The sequence below is a fragment of the Podarcis erhardii genome (assembly GCF_964252035.2).
Source record: "Podarcis erhardii genome assembly, chromosome: 14".
Lineage (NCBI taxonomy): Eukaryota > Metazoa > Chordata > Lepidosauria > Squamata > Lacertidae > Podarcis > Podarcis erhardii.
Window position 1 is genome coordinate 25,617,335 of NC_138503.1, and position 26,438 is coordinate 25,643,772.

Sequence of the window (26,438 nt, forward strand, 5' to 3'; positions counted from 1 at the left end):
ATAAATGCAGCATAGTTAATATATTCCACAATCCAGGGCTTTATGTGAGTTTTAGACTGCGGTCATAATGTGTGATTATCTAACCATTAACATCTGTACTGCACTTGTATTTGCTTTCCATGTGTATACATGCTTGCCAATTTAGGATTATGCTTCCTACATTTGATGAAGCGCCTTGTGGTCAATGAAAGTTTATGTCACAATAAAATGGTTAAGTCTTTCAGGCAACCTTCTCCAACCTGGTGCCTTCCAGATCTTTTAGATGATAATCCCTAACCACTGGTCATGGTGGCTAGGGTTTTTGGAAGTTATAATCCAAAACATCTGTGCAGAAAACTGCTTTAAAGTGCCACAATACTTTCTATTGTTTTTGCTATAACAGATTAATATGACTAACCATCTGGAATACTTGAAGCTGAGTTATTTATATACTCTTATGGGCCCTAGTTTTACTCTGACTGCAAACCTTAAAATTACTTATTCCAGGGTCACTTTTACAAAACTGGCCTGTTGATTTTTGTGGGGATATTGTTGTTACAAAATGGACTGTGTGGAGTTCACTGTAGACAAGGGAAGTTGTTACTGAAATATTCCAGCTTCACCTAACCTAAAAACTGGATAATGCCTGCCACCCAGAGGTGAAGATTAACATATGCTCTCTGAGAAATTTAATTTCTACTCTTCCTATGAATCATTTTTTTCCAATTGACACAAATAAATAAAATTCATCCTCATGTTAATCATTACTCTATGTTAGGGGTCAGCAAACTTTTTCAGCAGGGGGCCAGTCCACTGTCCCTCAGACCTTGTGGGGGGTTGGACTATATTTTTTTTGGGGGGGGGGAATGAACAAATTCCTATGACCCACAAATAACCCAGAGATGCATTTTAAATTAAAGGACACATTCTACTCATGTAAAAACATGCTGAATCCCGGACCGTCTGTGGGCCGGATTTAGAAGGCGATTGGGCCGAATCCGGACCCTGGGCCTTAGTTGGCCCACCCATGCTCTATGTATTTGGTCCCTCTGTTATAACTCTGTTAACTCTCTTATAATGTCAATCCTGCAGCTTCATCGCAGGGTAGGGAAAATAGGTGAGATACAAGCTCCAGTCTGGAAAAGAGATGCTTACACAAGCCTCCTTATCCTTGTCAGGATCCATAAGATCCCGGTGCTGCAGCAACTGCTGTGCCTAAATTGGTATGCCTATAATTATGTATTTATTTATTTATTGCATTTATAGCCCACCTTTTTTCTTTAAGGAGCTCGAGGTGACATACATGGTTTTCCCACTCCTCAATTAATCTCGACAACAACTCCGTGAAGTAAGTTGGGCTGAGAGGCAGTAACTGGCCCAAGGTCACCCAGTGGGTTCCATGGCCAAGTGAGGATTTGAAATCTGTTCTCCCAGGTCCTACTCGGACACTAACCATTAGTATCATCATCATTATTAATTAAATCTATTAGTTGTTCTTTTTTACAAAAGGAACTGAATGCTACTTACAACAATAATCCCACACTACGTTAAACTGTTAGAAGGGCAGTGGTTGGTGTTAAAAGGAGCTGCAACCCAAAACTGGATACGCCCAGTTTAAACCAGGCTGTTTTTCTCATTACACATGGTGACCATTTCGTGGCCCCCATTCTGCTCCGCCCCACTCTGTTCTGCCCTTTTTGTCTTATTTCAGGTCCAGAAGGACCCATGTGTCGGCAATCACATATCAGTTGGAATTGGTGCCTGCATTAAGAGCAAGAAAGTACATTGCAAAACCAACAGAGGGCCTATCAACTGACCCCTCCTTCTCTTCTCTCCCCACATTAGTGGAGCGTTGCCTTGCAAGATATCTTCAGGAGAGGAAAAAACTAAGGAGCGATCCCTACAGAAATGTTTAGTTTATAAATTATTTGTTGCTTGTGTTTTATTCATTGGATGGGATGTTTTATATGCAGTGCTTTTTTCTGGAGGTACGCAGGGGTATGCATACCCCTAAACATTTTGTGAATCTTTGTGCTTTTGTCCATTTGCTGTATTTATTTTTCCCGATTTGAACTATAAAATGGTGATTTTCTTGAGTCAAAGTAAGAGTACCCCTAAACATTTTTAGGGGGGAAGCACTCTTTATATGAGATTGGGGAAAACTCCGCTCTATTCTGCCATTGAGACACTACCCAATCGAAGGCTACGGCGCCCCGCGCACTTCAACTCCCATCATGCACTATCTCTCTCCCTCTGCCCCCCCCGCCCCACTTCCAGCCTATGTATCCGCCTCCCCGCTCTCTGGACTACTAGTCCCAGGAAGCATCGCGCGCTCCCTTCCGCCCCCAGCGCCCCGGGTTCGGGCGCCGCGAATGCCGGGAGCCGCAGTTCCTCAGGGGCCTGTGACGCCACACAGGTCGTCGAGAAGGAGGCTGTCGGTGGGGTCGTGGAGAAGGCCGAGCTGTTTACGCCAGGCGCTCTCTCCCGGCTGGAAGGAGGAGGAGGAGGAGCGGGGCCACGGCTATGGCCGCCTGTAACACCTGCGCAGCGGCCGCGCGGCTCCTCAGCTCCTCGCTGCCGTCCGCGCGCAGAGGTAACGGGGGTGGGGCAGCCCTTTCCCCTTCCCCCCCCAACCCAGCTCACCCTGGTCGCGGCCTAGAGCCGGCCCCCTCCCGTCCCCTCAGGTAGGCCTTGGCCCCGCCCTTTACAAGCTAGGCCTGCCCACCCCCCAAAATATCCCCCACACCATTTATTTACGGTTACTTTTTTATCAGCTTCTGCGTCGGGTTTAATTTGTTAATATCCAGCAGTTTCCAGAGGGGTAGGATTTGTTTATTATAGCCCATCAGGCTTCCAGATGGATGCAATTTAATTATTATCTGTCAGCTTTCAGAGGGGTAACCTGCCCTAAGAATGTGTTGCAGCAAAACAACAAGGTTTGTATCCAAATCCCACTCATAAGTAGGCCCGTTGACGTTAATGGACACGATTAATTCCGGTCCGCTGACCTCAGTGGGTCTACTCTGGGTATAACTTAATGTTGGGTACAATCCAAGGATTGTATTGTGTGACACCTTCAGTGCTATCCTAACCATGTATCTTTGCTCAACGAGTATGTCCTTCTGAGTTTAGTGGGGCTTTATCCTAGGAAAAGTGATGTTCGGATTTGCAGTTTTAACACATTTGTTATGGCATAAGCTTTCATGGAACTGAAGCCCAGTGTGCCAGAATGTTGATTAAATCTATATAAATTGTGTATTAGCTGTTTTTAAAAAACATAGTCAAAACAAAACAAAATAAGGTGCTACTGGAAGGAATTTGTTTTGTTTTGACTATGGCAGACCAACACGGCTACCTATCTGTAATTTAAAAAACATAATTCATTAATTATACGTTGAGTCAGTGTACGAAATAAGACCAAAACTTGTCGTGAGAAAATAAATATAACCATAAAATAGATTCAAAGCAACTTTATAAAAAACAATAGGAGAGCCTTTCCTTGCAAGGGTTGGGGTGTATCATTAGTTCTCTAGAATTCTCTTGCATTAGAAGCGAAGCAAGCTCCAACATTTTGTTTTTGGTGTTTGTTGAAAACATTTCTCCCAGGCCTTCCCAAATCTGTTTATTTTCATCCTGTCATTTTTATTTCTTGTTTACATTTTTATTCTGTTTTATGCTCCATATACCCTGCTCAGGTATTCCCTGAATGTAGTTTATAAATTCTGGAATAAATTAAAAGCTCAAATTTTGGTTGAAATTTGCCACAAATTCTCTAGGAGGCTTTTAGGCTGGGTCCATAGTTTATTTATTACCTAATTGCTGGCCTTTGGTATATGTTGTAACCCTGTAAAGTGTCTATGTATCTTTTCAGGCAGGGAAAATAAACACCATCCAAAGGTGGGGTCCAACAATATATTTCCTTTAAAAAAGTAGCAACAAATGCTTCATCCACCCATCCCCCTTTGTAAATTGAAATAAGAGGGGTGATAATACTGATCTGCGTAGCAGAGGAGTTGTTAAGAGTACTGAAGGTAACCTCTGTGAAGTGCTTTCAACTCCTTAAATGAATTAAAGGAGAATTCTAGCTGTATTTATACAGACATCATTCCCATTGGTTTCAAAGTATATTTAGTGTTTGCAGCCTTACCCCTACAATTCCATGCAGAGTTACCCGTGTTTAAGTGCCACTTAATACAGTGGCACTTGCTTCTGAGTAGATGTATGGTACTTTGGATTGCACTGTTAGCCTTTGTTGCTTATACACCTTTTGTGAGGCTGCTTTCCCCCTGCAGTTTATTTTGTGTTAAGCATTTATCTGTGCTGTTGAAGGCCAATCAGCTGAAATCACACAAATTAAACTTACGGAAGGCAGAGAGCTTACAAGCTCTTTCTGCACTGTGTTTTCCTGGTTTGGAAAGAGCTTTTAAGCTCTCCACCTTGCTTACTGGGCTCTGGGAGGTTCTCACAACAGAGCCCAGTAAGCAAGGTGGAGAGCTTAAAAGTGCTCTGCCTTGTTTGGGGTGAAATACCTGTTTGGTACACAGGCTCTAGAAGGTAAGATTGCTTCCTTGGGGCGGTTCCAAGGGGGTGGCTTGATTATACGTGTTTTTACAGACTATCCCTGAAACATAACCCACATGCAAGTTGACTGTACTAAGAGTTTGTTTAATTTTGTTGTGGTTTTTTATTTTTTGTAAGATTCCTTGGTTTGATTTTTAACATTTAAAAAGGTAGGACATATAAATGTCTGAGCAACATGTTATGTTTATACAAGAGGGCTTTCTAACACATGGGAAGACTGTTTTAAGTTGCTATGAATCAACTCATTCCGTGCAGTACATATGTTGATGATTTCTTTCAGATTTGGAAAAATGCGTAAACTTAGAATCTCTCAAAGAAAGGTTACCATACATTGTTAATAGAAAAGGTTTTATTTTTCATTAATCACCTCTTAACTTTCAGCCTACTGACTAAACTTTACTGTCACTGATTAATCAGTGGCCCTCCAGATGTTGGACTCTAGCTCCCATCCAAGGGTGTCCAAACTTTTTTCAAAAAGGTCCAGTTTTGATAAAGTGAGCATGCATGAGGGCTGACCAAAATTGTCAACCTTTTTTTAGAACTGCCACAGGGGCAGGATTAAACCAACTGACGGGCCAGATTAGGCCCCCGAAACGGACTTTGGACATGCCTACCTAGGCCATTTGTCATACTGGCTGGGGCTGCTAGCTTTCTGTTCATGGTCAAAGGCAGTGAATCTCTATTCTTTGTGAATCTTCTGCATAATGACCCAACTGCATACATATCCATATTGGAGTGTCTCACTGATGTCCTTACATCTGATTTAGGAGACCATGACAACGTTATTCTCCAACCAATAGGTGAGCCTGCAGCAGGTCTTATCAATATGGCAACACATCTGCTCCAGTCCCACTACCTCAGCAATCACTCTGATCCTAAAACAATTTGCACATTGAATGAGGACACACTCCATATGGTGAACACTTGCTCTTTGATAGCTGTGGAAGGTGAAAGAGTCCTTTGTGGGACTTTGGTCACAACCTTTGGTGGAAATGAGATGCAGTGACTTCATTGGAGCAAAGTTCCTAATAAGTGACTTTAGCTGGATTGATGGTAGATTGTCTACAATGTGGGCTGAGTTTGTTTTGCAAAACAAAAGAATTTGTTTCTTTTGCAGGTATTACATGTGGCCGTTCTTGCCTTCCTGTTTTAGGAATAATTGGGACTTTTGAAGCACGGTCACTAAGAAGTATTCCCTTGAGAACTTTCTCTGAAACACCGGCATATTTTGCTTCAAAGGATGGTGCAAGCAAAGATGGTTCAGGAGATGGGAGTAAGGTATGCAAGCATTTTCCGTAGACCTTGTTCTTCCAAAAAAAGTGTTCACAGTACTTAGGTTTTTCTATTTTTAAAAAACCAAAATTTAGAAGCTTCCTAAAAACTTGAAATTATTCAGCATGATTTCTGGCCACAATTTGAATCCATGCTTTTGCTATTTAAGTGAATATATTGTATAGCAACTGGATAACACTAAATTGGGAATGACTGTGTAGCGATGCCATAAAACTCCAAACCATGGATAAAGACCCTGCTGCACTACAGATAGCCTTATGAATGAATCCAAGTTGCTTGTGCATGTGAACGCTCAAATCCTGATTTGGATTCTAGACTATGATATATAGTTTGACATGATGTCTGAGTTGAGCCAAGGAAGCTTAGTTATAAAATCATAAAAATTGGTTCCTCTTTAAATTCAATACTTTGGGGTATGTGTTTTGTTTCTTTCCTGACAAAACATGTTTAAATTGTGGAGGGCCTTTGAGAGAGAGAGAGAGAGAGAGATTTCTTTAGCTTTGAAACACAAACCTTACATCAGGGATCATTATTGTCAGGCACCTGCCAAAGCCTGCACCCTTCTGAGGCCCCACTGCCTACCCCCAAAGCCTCCTGGCCCTGTTCCTGCTCCTCCTTGCTGTCGCTTCAAGTTGACCTGCATTCTCTGTTCATGTAAGTAGTGACAGGAATGAGGAGACGGAGCAGTGACGTGCGCTTCCCCTTTGGGAAGTTTCAGGATTGGGCCTAGGGGGAGGGGGCAAGCAGAAGGGTAGCCATGAGACTGGCATGGAGCCCCTCCTACTCTCCTAAATCAAGAATTGGCACTGTTTATAGTTGCACAAATTGCTGTTCCAGACTCCTTTAGTTTTTTATCTGTATATTTTTTTCATCGATATTAATGAGAAACCTCTTCACATGAATGATTAATATTTTAGTGAGCTAAGAAGCTTCTCAGAAATATATGAGAATACACAACACCTTCACAGGGTGAACATGGATGCCATGTTTGTGTAGAAAACAGCAGGGAAATTTTGGAGTGAAACGGGCAGGCAGGGATGGGTGGGTGGATAAGGTAAAACCAAGGACCTTGTTTCTAGTGGGTGAACATGCTGATGGAGGCAGGGGAGAGGAGGAATAATGTGAAGTGCAACAAATTTGTAAATCTGTTGCCTGGCTCTAACTGTCCAAATCCTGTTTTATTTACTTCCATTAGAAAACTGTTAGTGAAGGCAACAGCAAGAAGTCAAGTTCTGGAGGCTCCGGCAAAGGCGGAAACCAGCTGCGTTGCCCAAAGTGTGGTGACTTATGCACACATGTGGAGACCTTTGTGTGTAAGTTGTAGCAGGGCTTTTGGGGGCTCTGTAGATTGGCTTTCGCATTTTTTGTGAAAATTATCTTAGGATTTTTAAATTATTCCTTCTGAATGATAAGTTGCAAGTGTGTGTGTTTAACTGTGTGTAAGAGCTGATTCTGGAACACGTTGAAGGTGACATCCCAGGAGTTGGAATAAATATCTTATAGCCATGTACAGTATGGCCAATATAAACTTTGCCCCTTGGTATTGTGTTTCTTCTGTTCTGCTGGTTCACCTCAGTTCTGAATAGAGAGCCTTAATGGTGAGCAAACAGCAAAGTATGCATCTTAAAATAATAATGATGATAATAATTGCTGCTCATATTCTCCAGCAACCTGATTCTACATTTTCTGGTTCCCAGTGTGTTAAAAAATGGAATCCAGGCAGTGCTTTTTTCTGGGGGGGATGCATACCCCTAAACATTTTGTGAATCTTTGTGCTTATGTCCATTTACTGTATTTATTTTCCCCAATTTGAATTATAAGATGGTGATTTTCTTGAGTCAAAATGAGAGTACCCCTAAACATCTTTTAAAGAAAAAAAGCACTGGATCCAAAAAACCTCTTAAGTTGGGCACCTGACCTGTTCCTACTTTCCTACTAACTTCACAGGAATCCTGTTGGACCTGCTGCTTGCTGCCTGTGCCTCTCCTCATGTGTCAGGTCCATGTTTGTGAGGTGGAGTTGTAAGAAGCAGGATTTTGTTAGGCATAATTGCAAGAAGATTAATGGCTTCCCAGGGTTTTCCTCCTTGGCATCATCTTGGGTCTGCAGCAGTTGATAGATAGACAGGTTTTCCTCCACCGAAGGGGTGGGGCGTGATAAAAGGCATTCCAGGGTTTTGAGAGAGGAGAGTTGCACCTTATCACTGCAAACACTGACTCAGTCCTTTTTCTTGCAACTAACAGCTTTCAACATGCCCAGAAAGCAGAGTCAGAATGAATTTTCTTTTTTTCTAGCTAATGTTGCATCAGAAATATAAATTCGCTTCCCCCTAGTAGTCAAGATGGTTGGAAGTAGGCAAGACTATTTTCGTGTTGACGCCCTTAAGCTCACTTGAGGAGCTAGTCTCTTTTAGGAGGATTTAAGGGATAAGTTTCCGCGTGACAGTTGAATTTCTCACATGTCTTTTTTGTCTTTCCTGACTGAAGTTCAGAATGGTAAATGGGGTGGAGCGGGGGCTATCCCATTTTACTTCACAACAATCTAGTGAAGTTGACTGGTGTGTAAGTGACTGTGTGACCCAAAATTATTCAGTTTGTTTAGAATATTAGTAGCCTGTTTGTTTATTTTTTTTTACTAAAAGGCTTCCAGGTGACTAGGAAAGTATATTAAGACCTATATAAAAACATAACAAATATTTAATTTGCTAATTAATTAATATTAGTTAGCAGCAGCAATGATCACAGCAGAAGAAACAAGAAAAGGCACTAGTCAGAGCCTCCTAGTGGCCCCCAGGAAGCTGCCTTTATACAGAGTCAGACCTTTGGTCCATCTAGTGTTGTCTGCACTGATTGGAAGCATCTCTCCAGTGAGTCTCTCCCAGCGCTGCCTGGAGATGCCAAGGTTTTAACCTGGATGCTGTACCACTGATCTGCAACCCTTTCCCTCAGGACAAGGGCTAATTTGGCCTGCTGTTTCGAAGCCATTCTAAGGAATATTGAAGTTTATGACTGAATGGTGAGACAGTATCCACTACTTTATGCTGGCTTATAGCATCCAAAAGCAATGTTATTGTTGTTGTTAGATAGGCCTGTCTGCCTGTCATTTCCTTGGAATAGGGATCTGGAACTGAAATGTGAACTTTGCAAGAGTGATCTGTCAGCAGATTTCTTGTTTTCTGCTGCCTCCTCCCTGTGTGATATTGCCTGAAAACTCAAGTGGGTAGAGATGTTGAAATAACATTTAATATTCAGGGCTAGAAAAGTATGCACCGAGGCTCATGGTTTGGAGGTGGGGAATAGAAACAGGAAATTAAGAAGTTTAATATTTTTACAAGCCAGTACAGGATGTGGAAGTATCTATTCAGCTGTGCATGCCTCTGTAGAAGTCATTCCAGCGCTGTGTCAGTTGAGACAAATGTTGCAGCAGAACAAGCCTGAGCTTTCATGGTCTCTTGACTCTGCACAAGTTCTAGTAGTAAGAACAGTTAGCGGTTGTAGTACAAAAAGCCATCTAATTGGAAGATTCCCTCCACTCTAGATTTTATCTGAGATCTTTCAGTGTGATTCAGTAGTCTACTTTTTACCTTCCCTTGAATGTGGAGTTGTGGAAAGTCTTGTTCTCCTTCCAGCTGGATTACAATTTTTTCTGGCAATTCAGTCACTTGTGGCTTGAACTGAAATTATGGTTTTGTTACCACACATTACATATGTTAATTAGTATACCAAAGCCAAGAAGTATTTTCACCCAACAGAACTATTCTTTATTTTGTTTGTTTATAATGTGAAAGCATGTCGAATCACAAGTGTTTCCACTATGAAACAATATATTTCAGAGCATCTCTCCTAATACAAATCTCCCTTCACTCTTCACTTGAGACCTTCTTCCAGAAGCCCCATCTGAGGCAGGCTCAGAGGGTTGCGACAAAGGAAAGGACCTTTTCAGTTGTGACTTTCTGCTTGTTGAATGCTGTTCCGCAGTGAAGTCCATCTGGTACTATCAGTAACATCCTTTTGGTGCCGGGTAACAACTTACATCTTCTCCCAGGCATTTGACACATTAGGATGATTTTGCTCTCTGTTGATAGCATGTTTCTGCTGCTAGAGTCCTTTACACCATCCTCTCCACCTCGCTTCCCTCCTGCTACTCAAGGCAAGGAAACCTTCCAGGAGTGCAAGATAAGTAGTGCAAAAAGCTAGCTGGCTGAACCTCTCACTGCTCAGCAAAGGGGCCTTGAGGTTGGGGGCGGAGAGAGAATCAATTTAAACTTCTACCCTGAATTATTACTGTTACCATCCTGCCATTGCAGACAAAAATGAACATGGTTGTTATTGTTGTGTCTAATTCCTTTTTGACTTCTAGATTTTATAAACCTGCAGATAGCCCTGATTCTGGGGATCAGGTATACTTCACCACCAACCCCTACAGTTCATATATGCAAAATAGTGGAGCCACACAGCTAACAGAAACACAGGTGCCAGGTTCCACCCAACATGGGGGTGGGGGAGGGCGGGGGGCGGCGGCACGCACGTGTGACATCATACAGCAGGAGATGGACCAGCAGGGCTGTCACTGCTGTGGGAAGGCCTGATTGGGCCTGCTGTTGCTGCTTTCAGTTCTGTTTCACTCAAAATTCTTTTTGCATTTCATTTTCCTTTGACTTCTACCTTCTCTACATTTTCTCCTCCCCCCTTGTTTATGCAAATATAAATATATAGCGTCATCATTGACTTAGACTCCAGCAAGCATAAATACATTGTCAACAAATATTGTGTGGGTTTCAATAGGTCAAAAACAAGTTTGCTGTGGTACTGGACTATGTGATCTCAGTTATCAAAAGGCCTTTAAAGGTACAAAGGTCTGAAACTGCATTTTTCATGTGACTGGTCTTAGACGCAGAGGCAGTCATGCTGCTCTTCCTGGGCTTGAGGGCATTTGAGGACCACAGGTGGAATCTGGGTGGAGCTTAGGTTGTGCATTGCTAGAGCTCTGTAGAATATACAGAGGAGAGAGGCATTGGCTTTAGTAGACAGTTTTGTTTGTTTCGTCATTTATGGCTTTATCCCTGCTGGGACTTTTGGAACACAAATCTTCTCAGCAGGGCCCGACTAATTGCAATCTAATTAACACAGTGTCCGCTGCATCCTCATGCTGCTTTGTTCTGTGCTGTGGAGAAATCTTCCTCATCAGTGGAACACGGACATGCTTATTTTCTGGATCACAGAGTGATAGCATACATAAATAGGGAATACAACCCTGATGACAAAACTCTTGTTGTTTGCATGGCTGTGCACTTGTGCTCTTGGACACACAAATAAGATTATCCTACACAGAAAGAAAAGGATCATGGAGAGGTGCCCCCTCCGTTTCTAGCGCTCTGGCAGCGTGTTAGGCTCATAATGGGTCTTCAAGAAAGAAGCAGAGGAAAGTTATGTAGTTGAAAATATAGGGACAGGAGGTTTGGGCAGTGACCCAAGGTCCCTGTCTATCTAGTATCTGGGAAAATAGAAACTCCCATCAATTCTGTGCTCTGTGACTCTATCACAGATGATTGATTGATTGATTGATTGGATTAATATAATTCAGGAAACAATCTGGGCATGCCTGGGGCACCTATATCCCTTCTTGCATTCTTCTCATTTGTGTATAAAGTGTGGGTGTGTCTGTGTTCTACATCAAAAGGCACAGAGATGACAGAAGCTGAACCCTGCACCACCTCCTGCCTTACCTCACTGTACCTCATTGCTTCAGGTGCTCCCCCCCACAAGTCCAAGTCGCTTTGGAATTGGAACCAGGCACATTAAAGCTGGAAGCAAGCAGGCAGGGAAAGATTCAGCTCTGTGCAAACTTGGTTGTCAAAATTAGACCCCTTTGCCCCGCTTCTATTTATTTTTTTACCTGACTTGTTAGTTGTTTCTTACCTGAACGTCTCCAAATGACTTACAGAGCATTAAAAATATACATATAAGCAATATATTAGAATATTAAAACAGATAAAACAATGCACATAGCAGCCACAGAAAGCTTGGCAGCACACCAGTGATTAATTTGCCTGTGAATGGGGCAGACACATGAGCAGCCAATAATGTTGCCCACATCTTGTGTAGCTTGGCCCAAACTGGCTTCCCCTGATCATATTACAACCCTGTGGAATTCCAGTACCTATCTTTGTGATATAGAGAGAGCTAGTTAAACGTGGCATTTGTACATATGAGATCACATATTTGCAGATGCAATCAAATATATCGCTTCACTTGCTCTACATTTCTTATTCTGTAGGTCAGACCCCAGTATTAAGGTACTCCTTTTTTCCTGCTCTGAATCAATTATCTCATCTTTCAGCTAAACTGTTGCTACTTAGAACCAGATCTTAACACATTGGTTCCCAAATTTTTCCCACAGACCTCCTGAAAATTGCTGAGGGTCTTGGGAGACAGACCACTTTATGATTTTTCTGCCTTCTGTAGCAATTTAATGCACTGTGCTAAATATTGTATGATTTTAAATTTATTTAAATTGATTGCTTCTTTTATTTCCTATATATTGTAAAATATGAAAAATAAAAGAAGCAATAACAATACATTTAGATCGGTTCAAATGTTTAATGTGGTGGATGTGCTATATCCTATGTTCAGTTACAAATCCAGACATGTTGACTAAAGCTTGCAGCCCACAGTCCAGGAACCTCTCCTATAAGATATCCATGTTTACCCCTCCCATAACATTAAACAAAGTGTCATTTTTGAGGAAGTAACTATTGCTTCTTGAAAGAAAAATCCAGTAACTCTTTGCAGTTGTTGCTCTTCCCCATTTACTTTGGAACACAAAAATGCTTATCAAATATAAGCCGCTTTGCATCCCAACAAAACTGGAAGCTTCAGGTCCTTGTCTGATTTGGGAAACATAGTTAAAACAATCCTAGTAATTAAGTCACTAAAAATGTCAAGAAAAGGCCAGTTGGGAAAACAACACAACTTGAAACTATGTTGCTGAATAATAAGCCTCTTGTCCTCAGAGAATGTCCCTAGTGCTTCACAAAGTTAGTTTTACATCAGGAAAGACTGGTGTAAGATTTCTTCCTGGAAAGTAGAAAGGATTTGCTGACCTCCTGTTTCAGGCCTTGGCCTCTTAGCTCTAGTTACACTTCACCTGTCCAAAACGTCCTCCAGCATATAAGTGCCTTGGGAGTCTGTTTGGGGCCCCATTCTACATGCTGGACACAGGATCGCGGTGTTTACTGCACAGTCAGTATGACTGAGCAGTTGCGAGTGGGGAGATTTTCCTTCTTGGGTTGAGAGTGCAGCACCCACTAATGAAGAGACCAAGTTTAGAGCTTAGTTTATTGTATTTGCTTAACAGTTTCCCATCCAGACAGTGCTTTACAAAAGCCCCCTCAGACGCATAGAATAAAAACCTGATGTCTTGTCTTGTGTTTTCCAAGCTAAAGGTTCCTTGGATGCAGAAAACTGAGGTGATGTTCCTTGATTCTTTTGAGACAGTGAACTGTGTAATTTTTTCGATGTACTATAGTGGCTTGCTGGCCTCGGCGGCACTTCCTCTTACCAGGGTGAGGCAGGGTAAAAGTGGAGCAACACAGGCCCACTGGCGGAACCAGTTGTTTGGAAATCACTTGTAAGATTTGAGTTTAAAACAGAACCTTGGTTAAATCCTATAATATTGAAGGTTTTTTTGTTGTGCATGAAATGGCTCATTGGTGCTATGCTTTGGAAGATAAACTGAAAAACACGAAGGCACTTATAAACCAGAGTGAGGAATCTTTTCAAGCTTGGAGCCACATTCCTTTATGAACAACCTTCCATGGGCCACATGCCAATGATGGCTGTGGCCCAAAGCAAAAGCAGGTAGGGTCAGATCCGGCAAGAACTAGCCCTCCCTCCCACATTCTTGCACACACTGCACACTCACATATGCAAGCACACCATGCACATTTTCATATTTGCGCACTCTCACACAGCTCTGTGTGTGTGTGCGCACACACACACGTAGACTGTCACTGTTATCTCCCTTCCCCAGTAATGAGACTTGAAAAGTCTACCGTATTTTTCGCTCTATAAGACGCACCAGACCACAAGACGCACCTAGTTTTTGGAGGAGGAAAACAAGAAAAAAAAATATTCTGAATCTCAGAAGCCAGAACAGCAAGAGGGATCGCTGCGCAGTGAAAGCAGCAATCCCTCTTGCTGTTCTGGCTTCTGGTATAGCTGCGCAGCCTGCATTCGCTCCATAAGATGCACACACATTTCCCCTTACGTTTTAGGAGGGGAAAAGTGAGTCTTATAGAGCAAAAATACGGTAATTTCCAGTGGGAGGCAGGTGATTTTCATGAAGATTGCAGCTGGGTGTGGGGCTTCTTGGAAGGTAATCTTCAGGCTCAATTGCCATGAGGTGGGCTAGAGATTTTTAGAAGGGGAGGTGCAGCACATAGGGGGGGAGGGGTATCCAGTGATCCCCTCAAGTGCCTCCCTGCACAGCGGTTTTGCTTAAAAACAGCCTCCCATTTGCTCCATCGGTAGGTTGTTTTCAAGCTCCTAATTGCTGCAAATGGAGTGGGTAGGGGAGGCTTTAAGCCAGTAGGAGCAGCCAAACTATGGGCCAGTCTTCCACCCACACTCTAAAGCATTCCAATTGTCCCATAAGTTTTTACTTGCATTAATCCACTCTTAACTGCTGGATAAATCAGTTGTCACTAAATAACTACTGTCTTGTTCGTGTTTATGCCCTTTTCAGCTTCTACCCGCTTTGTGAAATGTGAAAAATGCCACCACTTCTTCGTCGTGTTGTCAGAAGCGGATTCCAAGAAGAGCATCATTAAAGAACCAGAATCTGCAGCCGAAGCTGTGAAGTTGGCCTTCCAACAGAAGCCGCCACCTCCACCAAAAAAAGTAGAGCCTTCTTTCTTTGACTGGACTTTGATTATCTTGCCTTGAAGTTTCGTGACTTGTTTTTTCACAAAGCCAAAAAAAATTCTGCTTTATTCTGCTTTCATAGTGTGATATCCAAGGTTAGTCGTACTCTGTATTAGACCTAATGAAGTCACCGGACTTCAGGGAGACTATTCTTAAGTATGGCTTACATTGGGTATCACCCATAAGCTTCATTTGTCCCTTCAAATTTGCTTAAAGGGTTTGGGAAGAAAAACAGGGCTCTTGATGCAGTTCAACAATATAAGCCCACCACCACTATTTTAAAAAATAAAATAAAAAATCCCTAGTTTGTGTGCTCCCAGGAGTTGGGGAGGAAACCAAAGACCTTGGTTACCTTCAAAGGAGAAATTTTCCTGCAAAATATATATTGGGAATTTAAGTGGGATTTTCCATCACTCCACTGGAAGTGAGTTTAAAGTGATCAGTATTATTAACTAAACATCCGCTGGCCTTGAGGGGATCTGTTGACTGTTTCTTTTCTCTTTTTTCGGCCAGATTTATAACTACCTCGACAAGTATGTTGTTGGCCAGTGTTTTGCCAAGAAGGTGCTTTCGGTCGCAGTGTACAATCATTATAAGAGAATCTACAACAATATCCCTGCCAACCTGAGGCAGCAAGCTGAAGTTGAAAAGCAAACTTCCTTAACACCAAGAGGTTTGTTTTTCATATTACATTGTATGTGCAGATATGTCTGGCACCATCAATCATGCTGTCTCCTCCCTGTGTGATCTTGGTGCCAAGTGGCAGTTAAACAGTACACATTCTGTTATCATTTCAGTGTTGGTGATTTGTCCGCAGGATAGACAGATTATTGGCAACCCAAATTATTTGATTGTTTCTGCCTCAATTTTTGCACTGTTGCAGTTTAACAGGGAGTTTTTCTTTCTTAGAACCTTTTTGAAAGCTGACTTTTACTTACCTACTTATCATACACTATATTCTTCCCTCAATATTTTCAACGCATGAGAATCAAAAGGTAGAATCCTTTTAAGTAATAGGTTTGAAAAAGTTGCCTTCATTAAAGGAATATTGGGGCAAGAATATTCTTAATGGTCAACTTACCGGTAGATTTATTTGTATACAGTATAGATGTGATAGTAGAACAAAATCTCCCTGATGTAGAACAAAAATAATGTTATTTCAGATACATGGAAAGACAGTCCAGAATACAATGGTGGGTAATATGCATGGAACAAAAAACTAATTTAACTCTCCTGTGCTTAGGGGGGAAAGTCACTTTAATCCAGCCTCACAGAGTGGACCCTAGTTCACTTTTAAAATTACATATGACAGCAGGTGATGGTCATATGGTAAACTCATTGAAATGAATGAACTTAAGTAAATTAAGTCTGTTGGTTCAGTGAGTCTACTCTGATAAGGACCAGCATTGCTTGCTACCCAGAAATAGTAACCGAATGCTAAAAATATATTAAGGGTTCTTATCATGTTGGAGCAGACAAATTTACACCTGGAGATAGATCCATAAGAGTGTGATCTCTTATGGATGCTCCTTTTTCTGAAATTGAGCGAGGTTTCAAAATGACAGATATGTCTGCTGTTCCCAGAAAAAGTCAAACGTCCAACTGGCTCATAAGAGAAGTGTCTGACCCATTTAATTCTGTTAAATTTTAGCAAGGTTTCTTTTTCTTTCTTTTTCTATAATACACCTTCTGATTACATATGTATAAGATTTGCACTGCAAGTGTAGAGTTTTTGTGTGTGTTTATTTTTTGTATCTTTTGCTTTTCTTAATCCCAACTCCATTTTAAAATTACAAATACTAATATCAACACTTTAGCATAACTATTTTAATACTGACTTCCATTCCTTTTTTTTTAAAAGATAAAAAATTAGGGAGGCTGTTAAAATTCTGAATGTTTGCGGAGTTTTCTTGCAATATAAATTAAATCAATTGTTCCATAAACCTGTATTCAGAAGAGGGCAAGAGGTGAAGAAAGTGTCATGCTTTTCTTTTCATTTATACATATATAAATATATGTATCGTATTACTGTTTTCATCCTCTCTCTTAGAATTAGAAATCAGAAGACGGGAGGATGAGTACAGATTTACAAGTAAGTGGGCTCTCCTCATGTCCTCCTCTGCAATATCTCCTTGCCTGAATTGAACCATGAGCAGTATTTTAATTGTGACTCTGTAAAAATAATACAGCAAATTCAGACTGCATTCATTTTCTAAATAGCCACTCAGGCCTAGTTCTCACTGAGGTAGAAAACCTGTGTCTAGAGCTGCAGTTTAACCCGGGACTAAGCCTGATTGAATTATGCAGGACTTACTGCTTAGTAGAAATGGTCAGCATTGTGCTATAGCTGTATTACTTCAGGTTGGGTTGTGGGAGAGAAGCCCATGTGATAGAAAGCTCCAACATTATGGGGGCAGGATACCTACATACAGAAAACTACCATGTCAGGGAGAAGGGTACTGGTGGATTGCTTTCTAGGGGTGCAGAATTTATTTTTTTGATGTAGTATGATCCAGACATGTGAGCCTTCACCTGCAATCTGCAATAGTACAGTCCAGACACAGGTTGGCTGTGAGAACAATACCTCTGTGTTTCCACCAGGAGTGAGTTACCTGTTAACCTACAGATGAAGTGGGATTACTACAAATCCCATCATCTCTAACGATTGGCCATATTGGCTGTGGCTGATGGAAGTTGGAGTCCCAACAGAATCTGGAGATCAGTGGGTTCCTCTTCTGTGATTTAGGGAGAGTCTTAAAATGAGGATGATTTGGCTTTACTTCAACAGTGTGTTGAAGGAAGGTAAAACCTCCTTAGAACTTCTAGAAATAATTTTAATACTTGATATGTGAGTGAAAGCTTAAACTTCATGTGGATCTAACAATGGCTGTGATGTGAAGTTTACAGCTTAGATTATTGTGCAGTTCCAGCATAGAGTCACTTAATTTAAATTACAAAACTAAAGAAGTATCCAGTGAGGTATGTCTAAATGTCAAATACTTTCCTTTCTTGATGGGCCTGAATTAAAAGAAATTCTTCCCTGTGATATTTTTATTGGGTTACTTTTTGCAGAGTCACTATCATGGATCTCTATTATCAATTTAACATTTTTCCCATTACTGTGGCACCTGAAGGACTTCTGATTACCTTCAGAAGAAAATTTGCCTAAAAAGTAATTTGTATGGAAATGGGAAATGAGAAACTTCCACTTCAACTAGAATATTTCTGATCTCTTTATTCCAAAATATTTGTTAGAATCTAAATCCTCCCATGATGATGTATGTTGCAATCTGGTTTTCAGATGCTATGGTCTCTCTTGATTTTCAGGTAGATGGAACAATACTTGGAGTTGTCTGGAAAAATATGTGCATGTTCTGCAGGCTGTCTCAAACAAATCTAGATTGAGTCAATTTGATTCTCAGTTAATTGGACTTGTACATTTCAGAACTTCTCCAGATTGCTGGTATTAGCCCCCATGGCAATGCTTTGGGAGCATCAATGCAGCAGCAGGTGAACCAACAGATGCCCCAGGAAAAGCGAGGAGGCGAAGTGTTAGATTCAACTCATGATGACATCAAGCTTGAAAAAAGTAATATTTTGCTGCTTGGACCAACTGGATCAGGTTTGTAAGGGCATGTTGTACCTTGCTATAATGTTCAGGTTATGAGGTAGATTGTTATGTAAATTACATCAGTTTTGAGCAAAATCCTAGGAAGGAGCTAGAGATGCCAAGATACATCCTTCTAATGGGGACCATGTAAAGACTAGCTACCCTTTAAGTTGACTGAGTTCCTTTTTAGGGAAGAACCGAGAGAGAGAAGGCAGTTTCTTCCTGAAGAAGTGTACTTCACATCTTACAGAAGTAGCTATCCTTAACGCTGACAGTTTTTCTGAGTCTAACATTTCATTAACATTTAGATTCCATCTGTCCAATATGGCAGTTAAGAGAAGCTGCAGAGATTGCTCCAAATAGCAATATGCCTGTAATAGCTTAAAGGCAAAGTTTTTAATTCAGTAATACATATACCACTGCATCTAGTGTTATAAACATATTGTAAACTAGGTGCTGATAGTATCATAAGCTGCTTTTATTTATTTTTATTTATTTCAAGGAAAATGTAAATAAAGTAATGGACTTGGTATTGTACCCTGCATATTAGCAGGGCTATATTCCTTTGGGCTATAAATGTGTGTGTGTTTTTTAAATAAAAAGTTGACCATAGCATTGTAGTCATTTTTGCAAAAAATAAAATAAATATGCACAACTTTATTGGATTAGAATAATGGTATTCTTTAAGTGCCTGCTAGTTGTATAATAAACCTTGTAGACATAAAATGGTTGGCATGCCAGGTTACCTGAATTTCTAGATCTGCTAGTACAAAAGCAAATATCACTGGTAGTTGACTCCTAGTGGAAAATAATTAAATTTTATAAAAATAAGCCATCAAGTGAATGTTAATAACATATATATATATTAACCTAGGTAAAACCCTGCTGGCTCAGACTCTGGCGAAATGCCTGGACGTCCCTTTTGCAATCTGTGATTGTACCACTTTGACTCAAGCAGGCTACGTGGGAGAAGATATTGAGTCTGTTATTGCAAAACTACTGCAGGATGCAAACTACAATGTAGAAAAAGCTCAGCAAGGTAAAATTGGGCCCTTCTTCCCGCTGGAGGTGCCAGTAAAGCCTCACATACATTTTTAATTTGTTCTTTTAATGTTTGGGTTGTTCTTCTTATGCAATAGGCAGCATTTCATAACACTGCCACAGCATATTGTTCTATTTTTAAAAAAGATGGCCTTCACTGTGTACAGATTGTCCTTCTTGCACAACCCAAATGCTCTTCACATTAATTGCCTCTAATTTACAGGAATTGTTTTCTTGGATGAAGTGGATAAGATTGGCAGCGTGCCAGGCATTCATCAGTTGCGTGATGTGGGAGGAGAAGGCGTTCAGCAAGTGAGTATCGAGAGCTTTGCTGCTGCTCTTTCAGGAACTATCAAGCTCTAGATAGACTGTCCTAGTTTGCATGTAACATTAAGCCATGCTTTATTTCAAGAGTGGAAAGCCTCCAATCTGCAGACGAAATGTGGCCCTCCAGGCCTTCCATTTTGGCCCAGCTATCAGGAAGCCATGCCCACTCATTCCTCACCAAGGAGTTTGAAGGAGAAGCTCCAAGGGTAGTGTTTGAAGGCATACTCCCACCCCATTGCTTGAGGCATTCAAACACCTGCCGGTTTGGGGGCACGTCGACATCCAGGTTGAGGCAATTGGCTCTGGGGTGGCTTAGGACTTCATGGCTGCCATGACAAGCATGGAGCTGTCTCAACAAATCATTGGCAGACCACACTCTGGACATTGTTTTCTCAACTGGGCAGGAAGAGGGTGGGAGGTCTTGACATCAGTCCCTTGCCATGCTCAGATCACTTCCTGCTGAGATTTAGTTCCTCACCGCCTTCTCCCCTCTGCAGAAGCAGGGGACTTATTAGGATGGTCTGCCCTCAGAGGCTGATAGATCCAATGGGTTTCCAGACAGCTTTGGGGATTTTCCAGCTGATATGACTGGTGCTTCTTTCAAAGCCCTGGCTGACTTGTGGAAACATCCAAATGGCTCAGGTTGTTGACTCGATCACCCCTGAGCACAAGATTGCCATGTCATTGTGAATACATTGCTCAACCCTCTCCTGCTTTTACTTAGGGCTTGTTAAAGTTACTGGAAGGGACAATTGTGAATGTTCCAGAGAAGAACTCCCGTAAATTACGTGGTGAGACTGTGCAGGTTGACACAACCAACATCCTCTTTGTGGCTTCTGGTGCTTTTAATGGTCTTGACAGAATCATCAGCCGGAGGAAAAATGAAAAGGTAAGGAGACGTGGAATTAAAATTGTACAATTTAGTCATGCAAGATAAAAGGGACGCGGGTGGCGCTGTGGGTTAAACCACAGAGCCTAGGACTTGCCGATCAGAAGGTCGGCGTTTCGAATCCCCGCGGCGGGGTGAGCTCCCGTTGCTCGGTCCCTGCTCCTACCAACCTAGCAGTTCAAAACACGTCAAAGTGCAAGTAGATAAATAGGTACCGCTCTGGCAGGAAGGTAAACGGCGTTTCTGTGCACTGCTCTGGTTCGCCAGAAGCGGCTTAGTCATGCTGGCCACATGACCCAGAAGCTGTACACTGGCTCCCTCGGCCAATAAAGCGAGATGAGCGCCGCAACCCCAGGGTTGGCCACGACTGGACCTAATGGTCAGGGGTCCCTTTACCTTTACCTTTAGTCATGCAAGGTACACTTGGTTTTAACTGCTGGTAGCTATTCTGGAAAGGATCGGAGCCATTTTGCTATGAAATACATTACCCAAGGCCTTGCATGGCTGGCATGTTGTTGCAGCCCCAAAGTGGCTGCCTTTCAGCGTTTTTTCACTTATTTATTAAATTTGTATACCACCCGTCATTCGTAGATCTCAGGGTGGTTCATAACATATAAATACATGATAAAAACAAGAACAAAAAACCAAATCTGTCCCGATTGCCCAATGTCAGGAACACACACTTCAGATTCCCACCCCCATCCCCGCAACTGAAAATAGAGCCTGGAGAGAGAGAGAATCTCTATAGATCACAGCAACTCCCTCTCCCTGACCCTCAAGTCTTCCCTTATGGCTGCACCAAGTACCCCGGTGGGCACAACTGGGTGAGACCACTCTGCTCACCCACCCAGGTCTCAGTGACGCAGACCAGAACTGCTTCCTCATCCACAATCAGATCATTGTTGAGGGAGATCTTAACTCCAAGCTGACCTGGCATTCAACAACTGCAACTGTTATCCCTATAAGGATGGCACAAGCGTGAGCTGTCACCAATTTGGCTTATCTAGCACACTGGATTATACTTTTTTATCACCACTGTAGAACATATAAATGCCTATATTTTGGCTTTGCTAAGTGTTGAAGGTTGTGTTTTTATTTTTAGCCTGGCGATCCCATGTGCTTATCTTCCAAAGGGCACTTTCCAGCATCAACATGTGGTCAGGTTGACAGAACTACATATGGGCATTTTAGATGATGAAAAATGTTACTGTTCTATAAAACTCTTTAGTCCTTGACAATTATAATACTTTTATATTGAAAGCTAAACATTATAGGAGACCAGCTGTGCTGTTGTTGCCTGAAAAACTAGTGCTGCAAAAACTCGTGCATATAGTGACTGCTTCATTGGGCTATAGGTTCAAATCCCACAAGTTGTGTGCTCAAATCTCGCAAATCCCATTCATAAGCCACAATCAACCTAACCAACCTCACAGGGTTGTTAGGAGGTTGAAATCCCACTCTAAGCTCATTGTGGAAAGAGTGGTAAAGATTTCACATTTTTCAAATGCTGTTCAGGTAACAAGGTGGTCAAGTCGAAATAAACTAAAAAAATAAAAAACTGTCCAGTAGCACCTTAGAGACCAACTAAGGTAGTCAAGATAGATATACATAATGTAATTGGGACTTTCTTCTTAAATGCAGTCTGTATCTCTCTCTCTTTTTGGTCTTTGCAGTATCTTGGCTTTGGAACTCCATCAAATCTGGGGAAGGGCCGAAGGGCTGCAGCAGCTGCAGACCTGGCTAATGTAGGTGGAGATTCCAGCACTCAGCAGGATATGGAAGAAAAAGACCGCTTGCTTCGGCACGTGGAGGCACGAGATCTTATTGAATTTGGCATGATCCCTGAGTTTGTGGGGCGTTTGCCAGTGGTGGTTCCCCTGCACAGCCTTGATGAGAAAACCCTCGTACGGATTCTTACCGAGCCTCGGAATGCAGTGATTCCCCAATACCAGGCATTATTCAGCATGGATAAGGTTTGGATTTTCTCTTGCTACTTGAGACTTGTTCAGGGGTCTTTCTTGTTACCAGAATTTTGTTTCCAAAAGAGCTGGACACGATGAAACATTAGACTGTTTTTTTTTGGGGGGGTGATTAATATGCAGATCTACTAAATGATGACTGCATTACCTGCTGAAAAACAAAAGGAAAAATGTCTCCAAATTTAATTTATGCTTGTCCGAATGCAATTAGAGTTTCCATAGGGAGGTGGGAACTACAGAGTATAATTTTTGTCTTGCATTTTCCAGTGTGAATTGAATGTTACTGCGGATGCCCTAAAGGCTATAGCCAGGTTGGCCTTAGACCGCAAGACTGGTGCAAGAGGTCTTCGATCTATAATGGTAAGGCTGATTTCTCTTCACTGGTATCAATGATCTAGGACATAACCATTACTTGTGTTTCTTGAAATCCCACTGTCTGCCCTGGGAGGTGAATCACAGAGAGATTTTTAGAAATCAGATCATTAGTGGTTCAGTTACCCTTGTTAAAAACAAAAACAACCTTCCCTACAGCTTGAAATTTTGTCTTGGGGAGAACATTTCCAGCCTAGCCCATGCTACCTAAAGACTTTCCAACTTGCAAAGCCTTCCTAGCAATCTAAAGTGATTCAGTCCCAAAGAGACCGTGCCATGTGATAGTTCTACATGTTCTGGAAGACTGAGTTTAGACACTAAAATATTTGTTAATAGTACTAAAAGGAATGGTGTCTGAAGCTATAGAGCAGCTGCTTTATTATTATGACAGCAGTATGTATTCACCTAACGCCGGGGTTCTTAAATACCAAAATTACAAGACTAGTATTAGACAAAGATGTTATTGGAAAATGAATATGGGCATTATGAGGAAGTTCATATCTTATGCAATCTTTTTGCAAACAAATGGAGTCTTCCTATGCAGTAGTGAAATCAAAAACATATTAATGGTGGTGCTAATTCTATTCCCATCGTGGTGGAAGTTGCTTTTCTCATTGACTGTATTCTGGATCTTTATTTTGTTGACGAAGTACTTCTTATTTTAAATAAAAGGGGGAAAGTTATAAATGTGTAATCAAGTCAAAAAGGCGGAAAAAGCAAAAACAAAGATTGATTTGGAGGAAGAGCAAGACTGGCAGGGAATTAATGTTTGGCCCAAAGCAGAGAACTGAAGGTTGCATAAGAAGCGGCTTTGAAGCCGGGCTGGCGTGGAATGGCTAGAGTGGAATCTGGAAGTGTAATTGCGTCTTAGACAACTTCCCACACATGCATCATTTAAATGAGTTGCACAACAGCTCTACGGTCCTGTGCAGCTCGAGGGGGTTTTGCACAGAACATTACCAGTAGATCCCGCCCATAGGTCATTTATGTGTCTTCTATTCCGTCACCCATGCTGATTTCAAAATCTACCACTTTGAAGCACTTGTTTTACCTTGCCATTTCTTAAGAAGCTGCTCAACACCAAGTCAGACCATTGGTCCATCCAGCTCAGCATTGCTAATAGAGACTGGCATCAGGTCTCTGGTGTCTTTTTTCATGCCTACCTGAAGATGCTAGGGAACCTTCATGAGACCTGCATACAAACCATGTGCTCTGCCACTGAGCTACAGCCCTTCCACCTTGTTTTTAAGGTAGAGTTAGAAGAAAGTAGCTATGCTGATGGCAGCCTTGGCAAGTAGCATTGTGATAGGATTCCTGACAAATGTCTGTCAACTAAGTTCCCAACTTATTCAGCTACTAAATAGAGATGTGGACATGAATGCACATTATACTAAAGTCCATTAATTTCAATAGGTTTACTATAGTAGCTTGGTTGGCTACTGCCCTATGCCTCTTTCAGGCAGAGAAGTGGTTGTAGCAAAGTGTCTATTGCGAGGTGTTCATTGGAAGAGGGATTGTGTGAGCAAAATCTTGATGCTTATCCTTCTACCCTTTAGGAAAAGTTACTGCTGGAACCCATGTTTGAAGTACCCAATTCTGACATTGTATGTGTGGAGGTTGACAAAGATGTTGTGGAAGGAAAGAAGGATCCAGGATACGTCAGGTAATGTCAGGTTTCCAACACTAGATTGGGTTTGATGCAAAAATAAACAAAAACACTTTTTCGCAATTATTTTTTTCCAGAATTATTTTAGATACTTTTAAAAATTCCAGTTATATTTTTAAGCTACCTTTTACAGTAGAAGGCTGCTTAGCATTTAACACAAACTGGCTGAACAAAATGGCTTAAAAACATTCACATTTTTGTATTTTCAAGTCAAAGGCCAGATTTATGCATTTGAAAGAGGCTTCATTAGGCCAATTGGAAGCAGGAATCTTACTGAAAGCTGACTTTTTGAAAGAACACTAATTTTAATAATAATGTGGGGGGGGGTTAAAAAAGCAATAAGCCTTCAAAGAGCAGCATACTTTACCTCCAGTGGTGGACATACTTTAAATTTAGAGTAGGAAGTAACCATAGGTGACCATCCAGTCAGGCCTCCTGCTTCAGTTTGAGTCCATTATTTCTGGTGTGCGTTGCTAGGATAAAAAGATTACAAGAAATGCAGACTTAAGTTGCCATTTCATTTTTTATTTTCTAATGGACTTTCAAGGCAACGGTCCACAGAACTCGTGATTCTTTCCTTAGTCCAAGGGACCAGTAGATCGATTCTTCTTGAACAGCAATTCCACCTACTTTGTAGCAATTTTCTTTTAATAGTTCTTTATTTGCTGCTGTTCTGCTAAAAGTACTCGGAGAAAGAGCCATTGTTTCTGCATGCAGACTCCCTTTTTCCTTTGCTGCCAGTCAGTGAACCAACAATCTGATTCAGTACATGACAGTTTACAACGTCCCTACTATAGAATATAATTTGGGAGGTAAAGATGCATTGTGGTCCTGGGGATCAATATCAGAAGTTCAGCTGGGCTGAAATGGCTCCCTGTTCTAGACATTACTGGAAGTAGAGTCATACCTCATGTTACATTTGCTTCATGTTACGTTTTTTCAGGTTGCTCCCCGCGGCGACCCGGAAAGGGTTACTTCTGGGTTTCGCTGCTTGCGCATGCGCAGTAGCACTAGATCACGCTTCACGCATGCGCACAAGCGCCAAATCACGCCACGCACCTGCGCAGATACGGCGCTTCAGGTTGCGGGCTTTTCATGTTGCAAACGGGCCTCCGGAATGGATCCCGTTCACAACCAGAGGTACCACTGTATTTGATCCTACTTGTGTTGAATTGCAGGGCTCCAGCTAAAGATGCTTCTGAAGAAGAATACGATTCAGGAGTAGAAGAAGAAAACTGGGCTCGCCAAGCAGATGCTGCAAACAATTAAATGCTGTCAGAATACTCTGCAGAAAATGCACTTAATGGGGATTTTGTTTTTAAGACCACATCCGGCTTTTTAGCCTATTTGATAACATTGGATCTCTCCTGAATATGATACATGTTCAGAAAATGTTGGCAGCGCTAATGGAAATCAGATCAAGTATTTTGCGTAACATCACACTGATTTATTTTTTTGGGTGGACACTTGGACTTCAGCGACATAATGTTCAGAAATGAAATGTATATTATATTTTGTTCAATTAAAAAAATGCTCTTTTTTAGTGCTGAGCTGAAAAGGTGGACTCCCCTTGTAAAATTCACCCCTTTCTCCTTTGGGGCACTTTTTTGGCCATTTATTACCACTGGGAGCACTGACGCGTTAATGCACCCCCTCCAAAACATAGACACATACAAAACCTGCACTGTATCCTACAGTTTGATGAAGGCAGCAGTGCACCATTGCAACCCTCTTTTCTCAACTTCAGTCAGCTGCAGCTGGTGCCATTTTTTGTTCC

General features: G+C 41.6%; 1 protein-coding gene across 3 annotated transcripts; it reads left to right on the plus strand.

Annotated features, from left to right (window-relative positions):
* The first annotated feature begins 2,354 nt into the window (after window positions 1–2,354).
* CLPX (caseinolytic mitochondrial matrix peptidase chaperone subunit X) lies at window positions 2,355–25,960 on the plus strand. Of its 3 annotated transcripts, none has more exons than XM_081838961.1 (14): window positions 2,355–2,572; window positions 5,714–5,838; window positions 7,049–7,166; window positions 14,599–14,753; window positions 15,291–15,450; window positions 16,828–16,869; window positions 18,223–18,399; window positions 19,262–19,426; window positions 19,652–19,740; window positions 20,480–20,644; window positions 22,318–22,617; window positions 22,891–22,983; window positions 24,552–24,658; window positions 25,840–25,960. In XM_081838961.1, the coding sequence occupies exons 1-14, from the start codon at window positions 2,503–2,505 to the stop codon at window positions 25,928–25,930; spliced, it is 1,857 nt and encodes a 618-aa protein (XP_081695087.1). In that variant the 5' UTR covers window positions 2,355–2,502; the 3' UTR covers window positions 25,931–25,960. The 3 variants fall into 3 exon arrangements, with proteins under 3 accessions (XP_081695087.1, XP_081695088.1, XP_081695086.1); XM_081838960.1 differs by having other exon boundaries at window positions 2,356–2,572; window positions 5,678–5,838; XM_081838962.1 differs by lacking the exon at window positions 16,828–16,869 and having other exon boundaries at window positions 5,678–5,838.
* The last annotated feature ends 478 nt before the right edge of the window (window positions 25,961–26,438 follow it).